A 19,233-nucleotide genomic window follows, 5' to 3' on the forward strand; every position below is an offset into this window, starting at 1 on the left:
CCACAGTAGACAACTGCAGTAACAAGGGCTCCCTTTACCCCCATTAGGAAAGTTTTAGCCTTTGCAAAATGCAGGCTTGGTCCCCTTTCTCCAGAGGTCACTGCCAGCGGGATGGTTTGTCCCCGCTCCCTCCCTCCCCGGCCCCAGCTGCGGACCTGCCCTCCTGCGCCCGGCCCCAGCGGCAGCCCTGCCGCAAACACAGCCACGGTGTGGGAAAAGCAACGCCAGAGAAACACATTTTCAGCTCCACTTTGCAATTTAAATTCAGGAGAAGCACCCGGGCGGGAAGCCCCCAGCCGCTGCTCCGTGCACGGCTGCAGGTCCCTGGCTCAGGTCCCCAGCAGTGACATTGCTGCAGTCCTCCACGCAGGCATGGGGCTGACACTTAATGGCACCGTGCCAGCCTGTGCCCATGGTGCAAATATCCTGAGGCCGCAGTGAGTTTCTTTCTCTGGCCCAGCACCAGCAGTGCCTCAGCCCTATGGGTCAGAGCACGTAGAAGTCGTTGTTGTTTGACAGGTCACTGTAATGGCAGAGGGCGAGGGCGGGGGCCGGTGCCGGCGGGGGCTCGGCCCGAGCCCTGCCCTGCAGCCCCGGTGCCGGGGGCCGGCCCGAGCCCGGGCCGCAGAGACGGCTGTCCCACCGCGGCTCGGCCGCCGCCTGCTGCTTGTGTCTGCTGCCGCCCTGGCAGGAGGTCCCACAACACCGGCACGTCAGGAAGCGCTTGGCTCGGTGTTTGGCCTTGGACCCGGGGGCCGAGGCCGTCCCCCCGCGAGTGAGAGTCACAGGAGTGGCGCCCCGTGGGTCGGGCTGCGCTTTCAAGCGGCTCCTTCTCCTCTGGACGGGGTCCAGGCTGATGTCCGACTGCGAGGAGCAGCTCTCGTTCCAGCCGGCGCTGGCGCTCAGGCTGCGCAGCGGCAGGGCCAGCCGCAACGCCTTCCAGAACTGGGAGCCCGAGCGCTTGGACTTCTCCCCCTTCCAGGTGACGAAGGAGACGGATTCCTTCAGCTGGAGGATGCTGGGGTGGGTGCACTGCAGCGGCCTGTACTCCACCACGATGAGCTTGGTGGCTATGGCGTTCTGGCACATGATGCCCAGCTTGAACTCCAGGAGGCTGATGCTCTTCTCGGTCAAGTAATCAGGGCTCAGGACCACGATCATCCTGCGGCTCCTCTGGATGAAGTCGAACACGGCTTCAGTGGTATCTAAGAGTACAAGGGCAGAGGAATTGGGGCATACAAGGAGAAGGGAGCGGGGAGAGAAAAGCTAAGGAAGCTGTTTGGTGTCATACCGGCACAGATCCCTCTTTCCACAGAGGGAGACCTGGCACAAGCGCTGTCACTTTCGATTTGCCCACACTCCTGCTGGCAGCATTTTTGCTGTGCAGTGGGTTTTTGAGAAGGCTGAGGCGGTAAACGAGAAGTCAGGATATGCCATGACTGTACTCTGACTTCTGCCCTGCACCGCATCAGCCATGCCCAGGGAACTGCAGGCATTTGATAAAAGGATGGCTCTTGTTTGGGAACCACCTGCCCACAGCCTGAGCAGCTCTTTGCATCAGGGGATCAAAGCAATCGTGTCATCCTGCCCCAGCTCGAACTGCAGGGGCTGACCCACCTCCCCCCTGTCATGCTCTCTCATCTTTGAGTTGAAACCTCCAAATTTAGAAAGCAAAAATGTCAGCCTGAAACCCCCTCCACCAGCTCCCCTAGGCATCATGGGGCATGGAAATACTGTCCTTCAAAGCATTTCTTGGGATTAATTGCAAGTTGTAAAGCTCAGCAAGAAGCTTAGCTGGAATTGTGCCAGGCAAGAGCAACATCTCTTTTATTATGAATTTTGAAAAGCAGCAAACCTGAAGGATGTCCTTGGACTTCTACCTGTGGCTTGGGATGCAGAAAGCATATTGAAGGTGTAGTGGCTAAAGGGTGAGCAGTGGAAAGGATGGAACTATACGTCTGTGGCACTCAGCAGTTTAACAAAAGCTGAGTAATAAAACTAAAAAACTTCAAAAGCCCATACACTTACTAAGTGCTGGTACCTGAAATGAGAGGGGACCCAAGGACAAGCTGGTGTTCAAGCAGGACAAGGATCATTACAGTAAGAGCTCTTGCACATTCAGAGAGAAGAATCTGCCTCTAGGAATGTCTTCCAAAGAGCTGTTCTGGGAAGAAGAGATACCTCCTGCTTCCTTTCCATTTCACACTGCTGAAGCCTTCATTCCTCAGGCTTTAAGGAGACTCGCCTCCTTCCCTGACAGTGGAACACTGGTCTTTTATATGAATAAAAATACTGTTCCTTCCCTGCAATGGCAATGCCTCTTAATTCTCCCAGCACTTGGCTGTCTCTTATCTCACAGCAGAAGGTGTACTGTGTTGGATCTGGATGCACCTTATTTTAATATAAGAGCCGTATTTTTCAAGTAAGTGTGACTAGCTGTAAAACTCATTGCCACTAGATTATTTGGAGAACAAGATAGGAAAAATGATCATACAGTAATATCCTAATGGAGAAAGTAGGGCACTGTTTGGTTAACAAAATAATGGAATTCAAATCAAATTATTTTGAGGGTTTTTTTTTCTTGTATAAAAAGTTTGGGGGGGGGGGGTTACTCCCAACACACACAGGAAAACACTGATTCATTGAAACCTAAAGTAGATGATAGTCAGTTCTGCCAGAATTGTCACTTACCATCATGACACTTTTTTACCATCTTATTTCAAAGGCATAAGAAATTGGCAGCCATCTCCAATTTACTAAGTCCAGACCTCATTCAAACTTTTCTACAACCGATTGAAATCTATTTTGAAAACAGCTAGGCTCCAACAGTTTGTGAAAGAAAAAGCTCTTTTGCTGATTTGAAAGGTCTTTCTTTTTGAAACTAGAATCACGGAACCACAGCAAAATGTAAGCAGGAGCAGCCCCTGAGAGGTCACCTATTCTACCTGCCTGCTCAAAAAGTCCAGGTTCAATTAACACGAATGACTCTGATGCTGCTGAAATGAAATGTTTTGATTGAGGTGACAGTGCTGGTTTTCTTTTATCAATTTTGAATTTGCAACACTTTTTGAGACTTTTTTTTTTTCTTTTGAGACTCATTTTTTTGAGACTCATTTTTGGCAGCGAAGATGTTCAAATTTCCAAATATATATTTGATTTTGAGAATGGGATGCATTTAGACTTGGCTGACCAGGATACCTTGGAGTGCTTAGTTTGCAATGTTTACCCAACTCAGGAAAAACCCTGAGCAGACACTTCACAGTGTGCAGGTAGGATCTTCCCTCCCAGTGAAACAAGCACTGGATGGGACAGGCAGCAATAACACTGCAGGGACATGGGGGTTCAGTACTCTTGGCTATCTGCTTTTTACAAAAAAAAAAAGTTATCTTTACTAAAGGTTTGCAAAAGGTACCACGGTTTTTTATTGGTTTACTTGTGTCTCCCCAGTGCATCCCAAAGATGTAAGAAATTACAAGGATTATGGTCAACAGATCCCATACCCACAGACCTCAAATCCATAGACTGTCACAGCTAGTCATTTTGCTAGTGGTCTGGAAGTGCTGGGCTGTCTGTCAACTTACCTGTGGGCAGGTAAACATGGGAAATGGGCAAGAAAGTGACTTGGATGAGAAAATAGGAAGCTGACTGAACCTAGAAGCTGATGGGCAAAGTAGCCTGAGAGTGAGTGAGTTTGATTTCTGTGGTTTGCGCAGATTTCTAAAATTTTGATTTGATCTTTAAAGCAAAGAGATTATGTTGCCTTCCCATCTTTCTGTCTTGTGATTGCCAAGTCAGCACTCTTCTGATCAGAGACTTTCTGTGTGTGCATGGCCACTGCTGTGAGACATCTGAATGCTGTGTGTCACTCTGTTTCTGCTTGGACAACCCTGGGAGCTCAGGTGCCTCCGCAGGCACAGCATGAAACAGCCAGGAAAATGTCCTGTTCCAAGGAGGAGCCCCAAATGATCTTGATGCTTGGACTACACACAATCATCTTTCTTTAACAGCATTTTGCAGATGTAATGGGAAGATGGTACTTATGAGAAATGCACAAGGACTGAAATGCAAAAATGAAAATGTTTTATTGAAAAGCAAAATAAAGTAATACTGACACTTCACAGACCAAATCACACAAAGGCAAAAACATACAGAAAAGGGAAAACTCTGGAACAGCTGTACAACATCAAACAGCACGGGAAGGGAAGATATTTTTTCCAATTTGTGCCACACTGTTTCCCGATGAAAAAACAATGAGGAACTTTGCATGAGCTGCATATTGATAAATGTTAGGTTAGAGCACAGAAACTCAAATGAATCAACTGATTCAGACAGATGCTGTGACAGAATCCCACAATGGAAACCGCATGTGGCATAGAATGAAATGACAGGTGTATCTGAGGTGCTTGCAGATCTGCTTTACAGTTGGGACTGGGCTTTACCCCTGGCCTGAAAGACCCCAGCAAAGCCAGTGGAAAAGCTCCTGGGTGAGTGGAACCTGCTCCAGGACTTCTATTCCTTCCACACTGCTCCCTCTGACCTCTCAGCCCCTTCCAAACCATCTCACCTTTGCCTTGTGGGTGCTCTGCTGATGTCTCTCAGTAACTCTGTTCTGGGGTTGCAATGTTACCCAAAGGCCACTGCAGTGTATGCTTGAGAAAGTCCAGGTCTATTAAGTATTTAGAAAACTCTTTCAATAAAATCAGCAAAATACACGAGGTGGATTTAACTTCCTAAAATAATCAGACTTACTAAAACATCAGCATAAATTCTCTTGGTAACTCAGCCAAAAGTGGGATGTGATGTAGTGAGGTCTGGGATGTCAATTCAGTTTATGAATATTTGGGAGTCAGTCTTTTTAAAATCATATGGGAATCTAACACAGCTCTGCTTTGGCCTCAGGGCCTTCCCTCTGCCTGCAGATCTGGCAGCTGATTACAGAGAAGCTTAAAACACAAACAAGAAGGTGAAGCTGGGCAAAATGACAGGGTTGCAATGGGTTCACAAAGCCGAGCATGGGTTTGGGTGCTATCTCTTAAAAATAAAGTTTTCTGGAGTGTGGGAAGCAGCTCTGTCCCTCCACAGACAACCACAGTAGAAAAGCTCATAACAAAACTTTTAAGCACCTGTTAGCAGATGAGGAGCTCCACTGCCTCCAGTGAAGCTGACTGCAATTTTACCTGCTTAAATCAAAGCTTATTTAGGGTGGGAAAGATGAAGAGGATGGTAAGAAAGAAGCCTTATTTGTTACACATTTGTACAGTGTCCTGGTTCCGGCCAGGACAGGGTTAGTTTTGGCAACAGTCAGGAGGGGGCATGTCCAGGACACTGAAGTTATTCTATACCACCTCACATTTGTAAGGGGTATGGGGAAGGGGATCTCTTTTGAAGAGAAAGGGTCCCAGCACAGTGCAGCTGGGCCAGTGCAGTGCAGCAGAAGGAATGGTTGAATATGGTCAAATGTCAAGGGCTTTTTCCATGGGAATCATTCATTTCTCATACCCTCTATCACTAGTATTGTTGTTGGTAATGTTCATTTTCTTATCTCATTGCTGTTTCCAGTAAATTTTTTCTTATCTCACAGTGGGATCTTTACCTTTTGTGCCTCCAGTTCTCCTCTTCGGCTCTCTGCGGGGGAGGGAGAGGGGGAAAATGAGGGGCACTGAATTGTGGGGTACCATTCCTAAACACAACATACAGTACCTGACTAAGGGCATGGGGGGCTGTAGCTCCCTGCAGCCTTGGAATAACATTAGTAATCATAAAATGCTAATGGCAAAAGGTTTCCCTGATACCAGGATTCAGTCCCACACCTTCAAGGCTGGGCTCTTTACTGGGATGCTCTCAAAGCTCCCAGCTCAGCTGGGTGAACAATGCATAGACTCCTAATTGTAGTGCTTTTATAGTGCCATTATGAATGCTTATGCTTCACCCATTGGACACCAACAGAATGAACGCATGAGTCAAAGGTGACTCAGGAGCAACCATCACCAATAAAAATAAGCATGTACTTGGTGCATGTAGTACTGAACTTCACAATTAAGTGGGCAGGTCCCTACATCAGGAGCTGCAGGAGTATGGCAGACACCCCCAGAGCCTGAAGTTTTATTTGAAAACATTGTGAACCATAGCACCAGTCAATGCCAGGGCACCACTGTGCTTTGGTCTGTCCTACAAGAGAGACATGAACTGTGTCCCCTCCTCAGCATGAACTGTGTGATGGGGGTTACTCACCATGCCCTCTCCTGCTGAAGCAAGCACACCTACACAGTGGGGTTTTGTGCTACAAATGCTGCAGAAGCTGAGATACACCCTCTGTTCTGCAGCTCTGGGCTGGAATCAAGATAGGGAGAGACTTGCTTTGCAAAGCCAAAGCTAGTTTAAACCTAATCCTTGAATTAGAAATGGCAACGTTGTTCATAACCAGGCATTGAAGACAGAGTCTTCATAAAATCATAGAATAATTTGGGTTGGGAAGAACCTTCAAAGGCCACCCTCCCTGCAGTAAGCAGGACAAATTCAGCTGGATAAGATTGCTCACGGCCTTGTCCATCCTAACCTTGGATCATTCCAGGGATGGGGCATCCACCACCTCTCTGGGCAACTTGTGCCAGTGTTCTACCACCCTCATTGTAAAAGATGTCCTCCTTAAATACAGTCTGAATCTACCCTCTTTTAGTTTAAAACCATTACCCCATGTTTCCTAAAGGGGTAATTGCAAAAGGCCCTACTAAATGTCTCTCCCCACTTTTCTTATAAGCCCCCTTTAAGCACTGAAAGGCCACAAAAAGGTCTCCCAGGAGCCTTCTCCAGGGAGAACATTCCCAGCTTTCTCAGCCTGTCCTCATAGTCTTACCTACATGGACAGAACTAGTAGTTTTTAGGAAGTTCAAGTAAATTTGTGGGGTGTCCTTCCGAGTTGGACTTCTATCCACTGTCATCCCAATGACCTTGGAAGCATCTTGCATGATGCTTTCCCGCAGCCATTGGCAGAGACAGTAGGCATGTTCAGTAGTACACTGGGGTTTCTTGTAGTGCTTGTAAAGTCCCTGAGTTTACTGTACAAAGAAACATCTCTCACATGCTCCATGGCCTGTATTCATGAGAGATATCCCTGGATTACAAGCAGCTCTGAAGGATCTGGGGTACTTGTGAGACTGCGGAGTCCCAGAGACTGACCACTTGTTACTAGAGGTGCCAAAATAAAATAGCACCCAGTAGAGCTGCGGGTTGTTTTTCTTTTCTAATGCTTCTGTAACAGCCATTTCCCACGGGATGCATCTGCTTCAAAGGAAATTTGGGGAGCAAAGATAAGGAGCCTCAAGAGCCTATGCTCCCCACAGTGCAGCAGGGGTCTGTGATCCCAAAAATGATTGGAACTACAGACCCAGGGCATGCAGGAAAGGCTCTGAAGCCACCCTACAAATTGTTCCTCAGCCTCTGCAACAGGGACTGAAGACCAGAAAGGAGTGAAGTAACTTAGGAGTGGAAAGAAGCTCTGTTCTGGTTGCTAATGAAGGTCCCATAGGAACTGGATCTAGGAATACTGGCCATGCTATCACAAGGTGCTGGATGCATCCCACCTGGATAGCAAATTTAGACCTTAAGCCCAGGGCTTGTGTGGTTGATAACAAGGACATTTATTTGCAGAGAGCAGGTGTTTGTATCTTTGGTCTCTCTACTGACAGAGCAATATCAAAGCTGCAGGGAAAACATGACTATCCTCTGAAATGCTCGGGACACAGTCCTTCATGGAAAAAACCCTGAGTTCCTCCCCACTCCCTGGCCTAACTTGTGGACTTTTGTGTTGTTTTTTGGTTTGTTTTCTGATTGTGTCAAACATTTTTCAGGGAAATGCATCAATCCATCAAGGCTTAAACTCCTGCTAATTTTTTTCACTGGCATTTCCACCTGCAGCTGCTTCCAAAACCTGCCCTTTGGGAACTTGGATTTCTCGCCTTTCCATTTAATGACATTCAATGCCGCCTTGGCCTGCTTCAGCTCCTTCACTTTGCTCTTCTTGATGGCTTTGTACTGCACTAGAATGACTTTGATGTTGCCCTTGGAGGCCATATTCTCTAGGCCAGCCTTGAGCTCCAGCAGGGCCTGTGTCCCCTGCAAGACGTAGTTGGGGCTCAGGACAACAAGCAGACGTCGGCTTTTCTGGATGAAGCTCAGGGTTTCGTCTGTGACAACTGGGAGAAAGAAACATTGAGGTGGTTAGTGATGCCCAAGAACATGCTGCTGAGCTGCTGCTGTGACACCAGGTGCCTCGTGAAGGGGACAATAAATCCCTTGGAGCCTCTCTCTAGACTACACTGGTGCTTCCCAACCCTGTAAGTGACTCCAGGTGGAACCTTCTACACCAGGGCTGGTTCCCACTACCCGATACAGTGACATCTCCATCAGCTCCAGACTACCTATCGATGCATTTCCTCCTCCCCATGCCACACAGAAGTAAACCAAGAGAGCTACACCTAAAAGTCACTGTGCTACACATCAGTCACACCACTCAGTGCTGTGAGGATGCCTTGTGGCCAAGAGGGCTGCTGATGTCAGGCTGAGATTTAGCGTCCTTCAGTGAGAGGGGAAAAAGAGGCTCTCTGGAGCAAAGCAGGGAAACTGCCAGCTGAATAACACATGAACTCAAAGGAAAGACTCCCCTTGAAAAGGCTTCAGGAAGCCTGAATGTCTGTGCTTACCTTCTTCTCTGGCAGATGTCCAGAACTACTCTGGATACTCCCTTCACTCCTCTTGCCTCAGTTTCCCCACACAAACTAAGTATTTACACCCTCCCCAAGTGTCCTCATGGGATAATTTACTTTAGTAATGCTACCATCCTAACTCTGTTACTCATCTCTCTGTTCCTGCTGCTGTCATCTATGAAAGCAGATTAGAGCATTTTTAGAACTGACTCTGAGGACTTCTAGTGAAGTGTCCAAAAAATTACACCCTTTGAGCTGGAGAAATATCATGGAAACTGTGGATCCTCTTTAATTTTCTAATAACTGCAGGTAGACTGTCCTTGGCCACCTTCCTGTAATTAATGTGAAAATCCCTTGTAAATGTGAACCCCAGAGCTTGTACTCTCTGCTGCAGGATCTCCCACACTTCCTTGATAAGGGAACACTCTTGACTGGTCAGAAATTACAATGGAGAATAAAATAATGCTGACAGACAACTTCATTTAGCTGTCAAGCACGTTTGATTAGTTCCTGTCAGCTAACTCACGGGATAATCCATCTCCCACTGTTTCTTCATCAAGGACAACATAACTCTCTACCCATGACACAGATGCACACTCTGGAGGCATGACACCAGCTGCCAAAAGCTATTTCCTGGCCCGCCGTGCTTTCCTGAGAAGGAGATTAGTCAAATCCTGGATAAGAAGCTCCAGGGAAGCCCCAGCAGTATCACGGACAGCAGTGCAGTGACAAACCACTCTGGCAGCGCGCCGCAGGGCTGGCGCTGGCTTAAGGCTGGCAGGGACTGAGGGGGACAGAGATGGGAACGTTTGGGGGTAAGGGTGAAGGACAGAGAGCCCAGGAGAGCTGTGCTGGGAGGAAAATGACACCCTCCAAAGTGAACAGGGCAAGAAGCAGCAGAGGGAACAGGAGGGAGATGGACATCTGGTGAAAATGGCTCAGACCAGGTTTGCTCTGACACTGGCATCAAGCACATTGAGCCTGGAAGGTACCCTGCCATGTCATTCAGGACCTCTTCAAGAAGGAACAGCACCAGGATTGCAGCTGTCTCACTGAGACACATATATTTATTTACCCTCGAACTTCAAAGTGCTCCTAGATCCTGGCATCAATCTAGGAGAGAAAAATAACAGAATCCAGACTGATTCTGCTCCCTTTGTCAGGCAGGTGGGCTGAGAATCCAGCAGTCTAACCTTTTACTACTCAAAAGGGACCCCCTCAGTGGACTTCCTCAGCACAGGTTTTGTCACCAGTGGGATCCTGAGCCAAAGCCCATTAATTCAAAGTGGGGCGGTCTGCACTGGCAGAAATTCAGACTTTGAACTTTTAATAGGCATCAGGATCATACAACCAACTCAGCCTCCAAAAAACTGAAAATCAAGAGTGTTGTCTAGATTTGTGCCCTTGCTGTGGAACTTGTGTGAAAGTATGTGTATCTGGATAGCTTCACAAACTTCCATTCTTGGTGATTCCCTGCCTCCCTGAAGCAGACACTATGTCCAGAACCTTGTATGATTTATGTCAAAACAGTAAAAAAGGACTACATCTTACTGAAGAGATGAGTCTCACTACCTGAAACAAAGTACTTTTAATAATAGTAGCTTAATTGTATGCCACATTAGACACAAACTCCCTAATTAATGATGAATGGGACGCACATTATCTTCTCACTAATTTCGGCACCTTCCACTCCTTCCTGAAGCAGACACTCCTGATTTTTACAAGGATTCATCACTACTCTCTGTGAGTTGATCCAGTATAACACTTTCCCTGCCTCTTCTAGCCTTGACTTTATCCCATTTTTTAAGGCAGCTCAGAGGGCTTGCATGAAGGTCAGTTTTCCAGTTCCCCATGCTGACATTCCTGCATGTCACTCCTGGAAAGAGCAACTGAAACAACTAACCACCATCCCCACAGCTACCATTTTGGTGGCCTGGAGCATCTGCAACACTGCCATGGAAGCAAAAAACATTAGCAGACACCATAAAGAGCTGATTAAGAAAAAAAACAAAAGATAATCTGGATAGGCTTGTGGTAATCAATGATCAATACCTCAAAGAACAATAATGAGAGGACGTGCACGGAGCACAGCTCCCTGTGAGATACTCACTTCCCCCAGGGAGGCTGTCTCTGTCGAAGATACACAGCTTGTACCCAAACTCGTTCTCCAGGACTCCCCGCAGCGTCAGCAGCACGAACTCCTCCTCCTCCGCGTTGCGCGCGTAGGACACGTACACGTCGTACTCCTTTCCATCTGGGCATGGGAGCACAGGGAGACACAAACGGCACAAGGGACACCTGTGACACTGCCCATGCTGGGCCTTCCACTTGCAAGAGAAGCAGGTAGGAAGGCTCACTTGGAGCCCAGGCGCTGCAGGTTAAGGCTCATAGATTTCCACAGCTCAACCCGTTTTGTCCAGGCTTCTGTTGTCTTTTGACATCTTTGACTCTGCTCCCTCCTGCTGTCTATCCACACGAGCAGCTCCACCAGACAGAGACTTGCACCCTGCCTACACCTCCAAGAGCTGCCGCACCCCCGTGGCAGGTTCACACCAAAAGCTGCAAGGGCTCAAACACCCTCCTCCTCCTCCAGAGGAGGAAATCTCACCTCAGAGTCCCTAGCAATGAACTCCCAGTAACACAGGGAAGCTGTGGAAGAGCTGAGGACAGACCGGTGATTTCCACATCCATCCTTTTGGATGCCTTCCCACATTTTAAAGCAGATATTCTGGATCAGATCATGAATCCTTTACATGGAGTCACCAGGGAAATCAAGGACTTACTGAAACCTGATGACGTATTTTGACAATCTAGATTGGATGATACCGCTAGATCAGCAGGGCAGGGCCATGGGGAGCCTGGCATGCCCATGCTCCACCTCTGCAGAGAATACAGGACTTCTTTCTCCTTTTCCCTGAGCCAAAAGCCTGACTCCTCTTGCTCTAATGAGCCGTGACCCACACAACTACGTGTAGATAGAGAAATGGAAGGTCAAAATGTCATCATGCTGTGAAGAGGATTAAAAATAGCTTATAGGAAAATTGCTATATGAAAACAAAGGGCCTGGCCTGCAGCAGGGTAAATAAATGAGAGCTTTTTAACTCCTTACCTAGAATGGTTTCATCGGTTCCAAAATGAGCCCGATAGAAGAGGACCATTTCAAGCCAATACACGTGATAGATGACTATGAGCACCACAACGAGCAGGATGGTGGCCCCCAGGCCACAGGCCAGCTCCACAGTGTACTTGGGTGCTACAACTGAGTACAAAAATAAACAGGGGGTTAGGGTTAAAGAACAGGTTGGGCCTTCAGCTGGGCAGGAACAAGCTTGTGTCACATGCAGCCAAACACCACAGAGGAACAGCCAGGAGCCAAGCTGACCCTTCAGAGTAAGGCGGCCAAGGCTTCTCTGACAGGACACGTGATGGCTGGCCACCCTGGAGCCCCATTCTGGGTTATTAGGTCTGGTTATGCTGGCAGAGCAAGTCCATATCTGGACTTCTGTCTCTGAGTGAGACCCTGGGAGCAGCCAGGTGGTAGAATGACCTGTTGGTGGTAGAAATCTGCACAGTTCAAAGCCAGACCATGAACATGACCTTCTCAGTAGTACTGGAAAACTCTTGGGGCAACACAACTGCTCTGACTTCTGAGAGATTCAGCTAAAGCATCTGCAGCAAAATAAAGGCAGTGGTTACCATTCCCATCCCTGTCAAACAGACACAGGTCTTGTGGCTTGTCCCAGATTGACACCCAAGATATAACTAGCCATGACCTGACTCTTTTCTACCATGAAAGAAGAATCAAAGTTCCTTATAGAAAAGCTGAAATGCTTGCAAACAAACAGGACAACCTGTGGGCATCAAGCCAGAACATCACAGGTCCCCTCCAACTGATACACTGTCAAACCACTGCTGCTTCTTTGTACTAAGGACAGAAAAATTCTAACCATATCCCTGGGCAACTCTCTTGGTGGCAGTTGATGTGCAAATTGGCAAACTGCACAAAAAAAGAACAACAGGGAGTGGAAACACCACCAAATTCCAGTATTTAATAAGTTTCTAATAAAACTGATTTACAAAATCGAAAATGGAAGGAATTTATCAATGTTCATTAGGTGATAAGTAGCAGAAGTACATGAGAAGGAGAGGGAAATCATCCAGAAAAAGCAAGAAATGTGTATGACCTAATGTAATGAAAGAGTTGGAGCCAACATGCAGAGCCACTTGCTAAAAACTGTCAGCCAGGAGCTGAGGGATTAGGTTCTGGCATGCCTGATGCTCCTATGGGATATGCAGTGGGCAGTGGGATGGGCTGCACTGAGCTTAGCATAAGCTTGCTCTGCCAGCAGCAGCTAGGGACGGTTCTTGGACTTTGCTGTGGAACAGAGCAGGAAGAAGGAGTGGTGGGCAACCGTGTCTGCTTAGAGCAAACCTAGTCATGTAACCAAGAACAGATGTGGTGAGGAAAAGGGAGGATAGCACAGATCGGTCCACTAGAGAACAGTATTTAGGCACCGATATATAGAGACAGAATCTGAGTATTTCAGATTCACTTCCGCTACATGTACAAATATTATCACCCCAGAAGAATTATATATGGAGTATGAACACAGTGACAGATGGTTTCAGCCTTTCTCACTTCTGTGTGTGGTCTATTGTTCCTCCCTAACAATCCAGAAAAGGTTTGTCTCAATGGAATGAGACTAAAAAAGGAGGAAAAGTACCAAGAAGAAAAAGATCTTCCAGTAAAGACCTCTATGAGCCTTCCCATGCTTATAATGCAGAGTAGAGGGAAGAAGGTGTCTGGTGTGAGCTACACAAGGCATGGCAGCATTCCCTGTGGGAGACGGGAGGTCTAGCTCATAGTAAAAGCACATGTTGAAGCTCTAGACGAAGCTGATAAAAAGGCAGAAAAATCCGCCTTAATCAGGAAGCTTCGCATAGCTTTTATTACTGAGAGGTGGGTCTGGGAAACAAAAACAAAGTCTTTGATGAAAAAAAGACGTAGGAAAAACCCACACAGAACAGAGTTGAATCAGTCTATGCCATCCATGCTGAGGTGGCTGTATCTAGACTGCAGCATCATGACAGCAAGGAGTAAAACCAGAGAGCGTTGTGGTGTGAATATCTCACTCCCTGAGCAATGCCAACGAGTGCAGACTGTCTTCTGGAGGACGCCAACTGGCAGCTGTTGTGTCATGCAAAACCCTCACGCAACCAAATAGCCTGAAATAATTTCAAGCAGCCTGTCCCCTCAGTTGTGCTGAAGGACATGGTACATGGATGGGACAAGGACAACAGATCTGCTCTTTCTCCTTCCAGGAACTTGCCTGTGGAAGGGCCCTTTGTTCCCTGCCTCCAAGGTGGTGCAGTACGACAGCAGTGCCTGCAGAACAGACTGTGTCAGGCAGAAAGGCGTGATGGAATTCTTTGCTCCCTCACTGTTTTGCAGGGCAAGCCTCAAGGCAGCAGCAGGAGCCCCCCTGAGCACCCTCCCTGCCCTGCAGGTGCTTTACCTTTCATGTGCACCACAGCCTGGCTGTGCTCCTCGCCTTTGGCATTCCTGGCATAGCACGTATAATTCCGCTTCAGCTCCTCCGCCGTGGCTTTTGCAACTGTTAGAGTCCTTTCCAGAGTTTTGTCTTCAAAATCTCTAACAGTTTCTCTGTAAAACAAAAACTAGAGCATTACACATGTGAAAGTGCAGCAAGTTTTTAGTGACAGATATTGCTTTTCCTGATATAACCTCTTCCTTTAAAAAGGCCAAAACACATAACTTGGTATTTACAAATCAATATACACTTCAGATTGTAATACAGCTGCAGCTATTCCTTTATCTGATTTTCTTTAATATTTATTTTACCACTCATAATTTTCTCATTGCAGCTGTGCCACACTGCCTTTTAGAGGAAATGGAAGTTCTTGCCTATAAACAAGACGATCTCATGAACTCGAGATTCAGAGCTCACATCACATTCCCTATGCAGTCCTGGATGAGTCACTTTGTCTCTCTCTGCCTGAATTGACCGTCTGCAAAATGAGGATACAGTATTTCCTTTTGCCTTTCCTTTTTCTACACTGGTTTGCAAATCAACTGGGGCAGCGACTGCCTTCCACTTGCAATTCAGCATCCAGAAAATGGGATTTTGATCCTCATTTGGGTTCTTTATGTGATTGAATCTCTATTCTTCCTAATCAATACTATGTAAAATATTACATTTTCATTTTCAACCTCTGTTTTTCTGAAACACTTTTATCCCTTATGCTACAGCAGCAGCTGTTGGCATCAGTATCAGGACCTGAACAAATGAAGATGTGAACTGGTTAACAAAGCTCCCTCAAATCCATCTGTAAGATATGACACTGTCCAGGTCTGGAGGCCTCCTCCTTGGAGGTCCTGGTGCTCATCACAGCACAGTGTAGACACAGGGGCTTCTGATTAGCAGGGAGACCACACATTCCATTAGGACTGTCACATGCCTGTACCCACACAGGACCCAGGGGATTCGATACAAATGAAGGTTCATGTTGCATGTTACCTTTGTGTGACTTTTATCTTGGGGTCCGTGATGTCATCTGTGTTTTTCCCATCTATGGTCCACCACACCTCATTCCGGGAGTCCTTCAGGAACGTGAAGAAAACCTCACAGCGTAGGATAAGGTCATCACCTGTAAAGAAAGGACTGTCATCTCCTAGGAGAAAAGGTATTGCAGTGCAGGAACAGCACCACCCTTACTTTAGTGCTTTCCAAAATCCTACCAGCCTGAGCTCTGCCTCCCTTCAGGAAGGAATGAGGCCAACATCCACTTTCTGATAAGAACTGTAATAACAGCTTAACATCCCTGGACATGATGATTTGCGACAGACAGATAAATCAAAAAAAAACCATCCTGCCTTCTCAAATGTGTTAGAAATTCCCTGACTGCATCAAGTGATGCACCCAAAGGGACACGCTCCATGCCAACCACATCCTTGGAAAGCTGGGCAGTCCTCATCATGCCCACTGCTCAGGGGACAGATGCCATAAAGTGAAGGATCAAGCTCCACAAAAGCATTTTGGTTTAGAAATACTTCTTCAGGAATTTGACTTTTGCTCAAGATCAGACTTGGGAGTGTGAATATTTTGGTGATCAGCCTGTAAGTGATTTTTATCTTACAGAGGACTATGGATGAAATCTGACCTTCTGAGCCAAAAGAGCTTTTCTTTAAAGTGAAGATTCTGGTGCTAATCATTGTCATTGCCACCACATTTATTACAGCAATGTAATGGGACACAATCCATTTGATACAGGGAATTGCTCCAAAAAGCTATTAGGCAAAACTGATAGTGTGAAGGGAGGGGTGAGGGAAAGGGTGTGGTACCCCATTACCCAGTGCTGCGAGGTCAGCAGAAGGAGAGCTGTCATTAATTAGGAAGTCATCAGCCAAAAAAAAGGGAGATGAGCAAGAATTGACTAGAAGGCTGAAGCCACTCTAGGGGTGAGTGAGAGAGAATAGGAGCAAACCACAGCCAGGGCCAGGGCTGACACAAGGTCCTACAGGAATTCTCCTAAGCAGCTGAGTGTCCCCATTTCATCTGCTTCTGCAGCTGCAGTTCTGTATCTCCATGCCTGTTTTCAGTTGTGCTTGCAAAAAATCAGCTTTTAAAGCCATACTCTCCTATTCTGGCACCAAGAACTGGTATCCACACTATCTACCAGGCAACCCATGGCAGCTCGTGTGCTCTGTGAGGGAAAGCACCAGGGATGCAGTGGAAGGGGAGAGCTTTGTGCCTGGCTGGGTCTCCCAGTCCCACTGGCAGGCTGCAAGCGTTGGGCGTTACCTGCTTCCAGTTCATACACAACTTTCTCATTTGGAGAGGTGAACTGTGGTGGCAAAGCCTTGTTTGGAGAACCTGCAGGAGACAATAGAGAGTCCCCATGGGGACCCACACTCCATGAAAACCTGGAATTCTTGCAGCCTCACTCCAAATGCCCTCGCACCGCACCGCACGTTCCCCAATCTAACTTGTGATGCATTCCTGCTGCAGAGTTCCATGCACACACAAATCTAATCCTAGTCCCCAAACTCAGGGCCAGATCCAGATTTTGAGCCTCCCCAAAAGTTTAAGTAAGCTAGTTTTAGCCTCTCATATCAGAAGAGCCCCATAACCTTCTCATCTCCCACAAGGCATAACCTGCACTAGTTTCCCTTTTACTGCTGCTTCTAAAAAACAAAATACAAACATCATTTCATGTCATAAACATTTATTTTGACCCTTAAAACAGCTGTTTCCATGGAACTCAGAATGTATCCTACAGCTCACTAGGTTTTTAAACTCTACAATTCCCTGGCAGGTAGGCTGAGCCTCTGTGCTTGGGATGGATGTGTACAAGCAGTGGGTACCTGGAGCTCTGCCTGGCTAATTAGCAGCCTCAACCTCAGCACAAATAGCTTTGAGATTCCAAGAAAATCAAGACAAGTTGGCTATAACGTGACAATCCCACAAACAGTGATGAGCAAAGGGCACAGGAGACCACCAGCAGGAATGCCAAGGTTATGCATTCACATGCCAGCAGAGGGTACCCCTGGCTGCCTCATGGCTGAACCTCCCCAGCCTGAGCCTGGCCACTCTCTGTGTTTGGGGCATTTAACATGGTGGTGGAGAGACCTCTACGGCAGTATGCTCTGGGCAGTCACACAATTCTGACCCCAGCAAGAAAAAATACACCAGGTCAGTTGGGAAACACAGGTTGAATACAACCACAAATGGATCCTGCAACAAACTCTTCCACTGTTTTTACCACTGTTTTTACCACTTCTGTAGTTACCCACATGCATTTTACACATTTTAAAGCCATTCTTACCCACCACCTTCATCTTTATGGTTCTGGTGAGATTATAGGTTCTTCCATGGTCCTTGAATGTCACAATGCAAGTGTAGTTCCCTTTATACGCACTGCGGACAATGCCAATGACAAGCGTGGGCCCCTGGGGATATCGCTCATAGAAGCCATCCACCGAGTTGCAGTCCTGGAATCAGGCAGAAAAATATTTGAGTTTGGGATGCAAAAGTACAGCTATTGGTTTAAATGCTACTACAGAGATCTGATTTTAAACTGTTAATATGACACTTGGGATCATGATGTAGGTCAGACCTAAATACCATGAACTTTAAGCATGTTGGAGTATAGACCGCTATGTTCACCTTGAAAATGAAGTGATGAAGCAGATCACCCTAATAGCTTTATCCTACTTTAAACACAGTTTTATAAAGGAGAGATCTCTGATCCAGAAGTACTTTGGCAATCACAGTGAGCACCTCAGCAGAGTGTAGAATAAAAGTAAAAAGTGGTAAGAAGAAAATGATGATGTATTCACAAATGGATACTAAGACTAAAGGACATGTACCCCATTGATGTCCATCTTTCGGGACTAATCAACCTCCCCTGGCTGACTTCAGCTGAGGATGAGGCCCCAGAATTTGCAAATAGCAAACAAGAATCTGTAGTACATAAACCTTAATAACTCCTCTCTTTCTGTCAGGCGAGGCAGGAAAATTGCCAAAATACCAAGCTGGAGATACCTTTTCAGAAAGAAGTTATGCAGATAACATCTTGATTGTCATAAAACCCAAAGATGTGCACATTTTCTAAGAGATTATTTTTGAATGGTACATTTCCAAATCAGATACATCCTAATGGGGTAGTATAAGACAGGGGTCATATACCATTTTTAATGATTTTTATTAGGCATGGGATGACTTGCTGCCTGAAAAATTACTTCCAAGGGGCTTTTTGTTTCATTCTGCTAATTGATTGCTGAGATGTGAATTTCAATGAATGATACAAGTAAAGCATTTAAACTACTGGAGTGAAACGGCTCCTCTTGATACAAGAGGAACTTTTTCCTGAAGGGTTTTAGAAGTGGGGTTTTCCTTCTGGGTCGTTTTTTGTTGTTTTTTTTTTTTAAATCAGCAGATACATTGGTTTATAGCTTCCCTTATTAATTAATTCATTTATACAAAATCTTCTATCTAGAAATACAAAAGCACTTTATAGGACGTTATTAAAGAATTTATTCCCATAACTCTCAGACTTCATGTCCCCTGAGACTTCTTATTCTCTACTGACTAAAGGCACCCATCTAGAGAGAAAGAGTGAAATCAAATTTAAAAACTTAACAGTAATTCTGTAGGCAAGAACCTGAGGATGGCTGGAGACAGTCTAATAATCAGAAAAGTATGGAGGGTGGGGTAGAGATGTCTCAGTCTTCAGAAAAAAGGTTTGCTGAATTGTGTCAAACAGGACACCCATTGTCCTTGCAGAGCCTGATGTACAACTTCACTTCTTGACCCCAGAAGATTTTGGAAAGGATGCAATTTTCATTAACAGGTGGGGTTTTTAAAGAAAAGGGAATATGAATGACAGTTTCCTTTGAAGGGAAGTGAGAGGGTCACACACAGCAGGTCAGGCACACTGCTCATAACTGAACTGACCCACCTAAATCCCTCCTAGGGGTATTTTTCACTTGTCTGCACTGGTCAAAAAA

The 19,233-nt window shown here is 46.4% G+C and overlaps 1 protein-coding gene across 3 annotated transcripts in view; it reads right to left on the reverse strand.

The window, feature by feature from the left end:
* Positions 1-207: 207 nt before the first annotated feature.
* Positions 208-19,233, reverse strand: part of IL1RAP (interleukin 1 receptor accessory protein) — a 49,261-nt gene continuing 30,235 nt past the window's right edge. For 2 of the 3 annotated variants that reach the window (XM_066193342.1, XM_066193343.1), the window contains exons 5-11: positions 17,550-17,715; positions 16,526-16,597; positions 15,242-15,371; positions 14,219-14,367; positions 11,812-11,961; positions 10,813-10,956; positions 208-1,205 (exon numbers count right to left, since the gene is read on the reverse strand). In XM_066193342.1, the coding sequence (XP_066049439.1) occupies positions 487-1,205; positions 10,813-10,956; positions 11,812-11,961; positions 14,219-14,367; positions 15,242-15,371; positions 16,526-16,597; positions 17,550-17,715 (1,530 nt within the window). In that variant the 3' untranslated portion in view covers positions 208-486. Of the gene's footprint in view, positions 1,206-4,058; positions 8,193-10,812; positions 10,957-11,811; positions 11,962-14,218; positions 14,368-15,241; positions 15,372-16,525; positions 16,598-17,549; positions 17,716-19,233 lie in introns of those variants that run through there. The other variant, XM_066193344.1, reaches the window with a different exon arrangement.

This window comes from Chamaea fasciata, unplaced genomic scaffold, assembly GCF_029207755.1.
Source record: "Chamaea fasciata isolate MVZ Bird 193981 ecotype frontalis unplaced genomic scaffold, bChaFas1.0.hap1 SCAF_11, whole genome shotgun sequence".
Taxonomy (NCBI): Eukaryota; Metazoa; Chordata; class Aves; order Passeriformes; family Sylviidae; genus Chamaea; species Chamaea fasciata.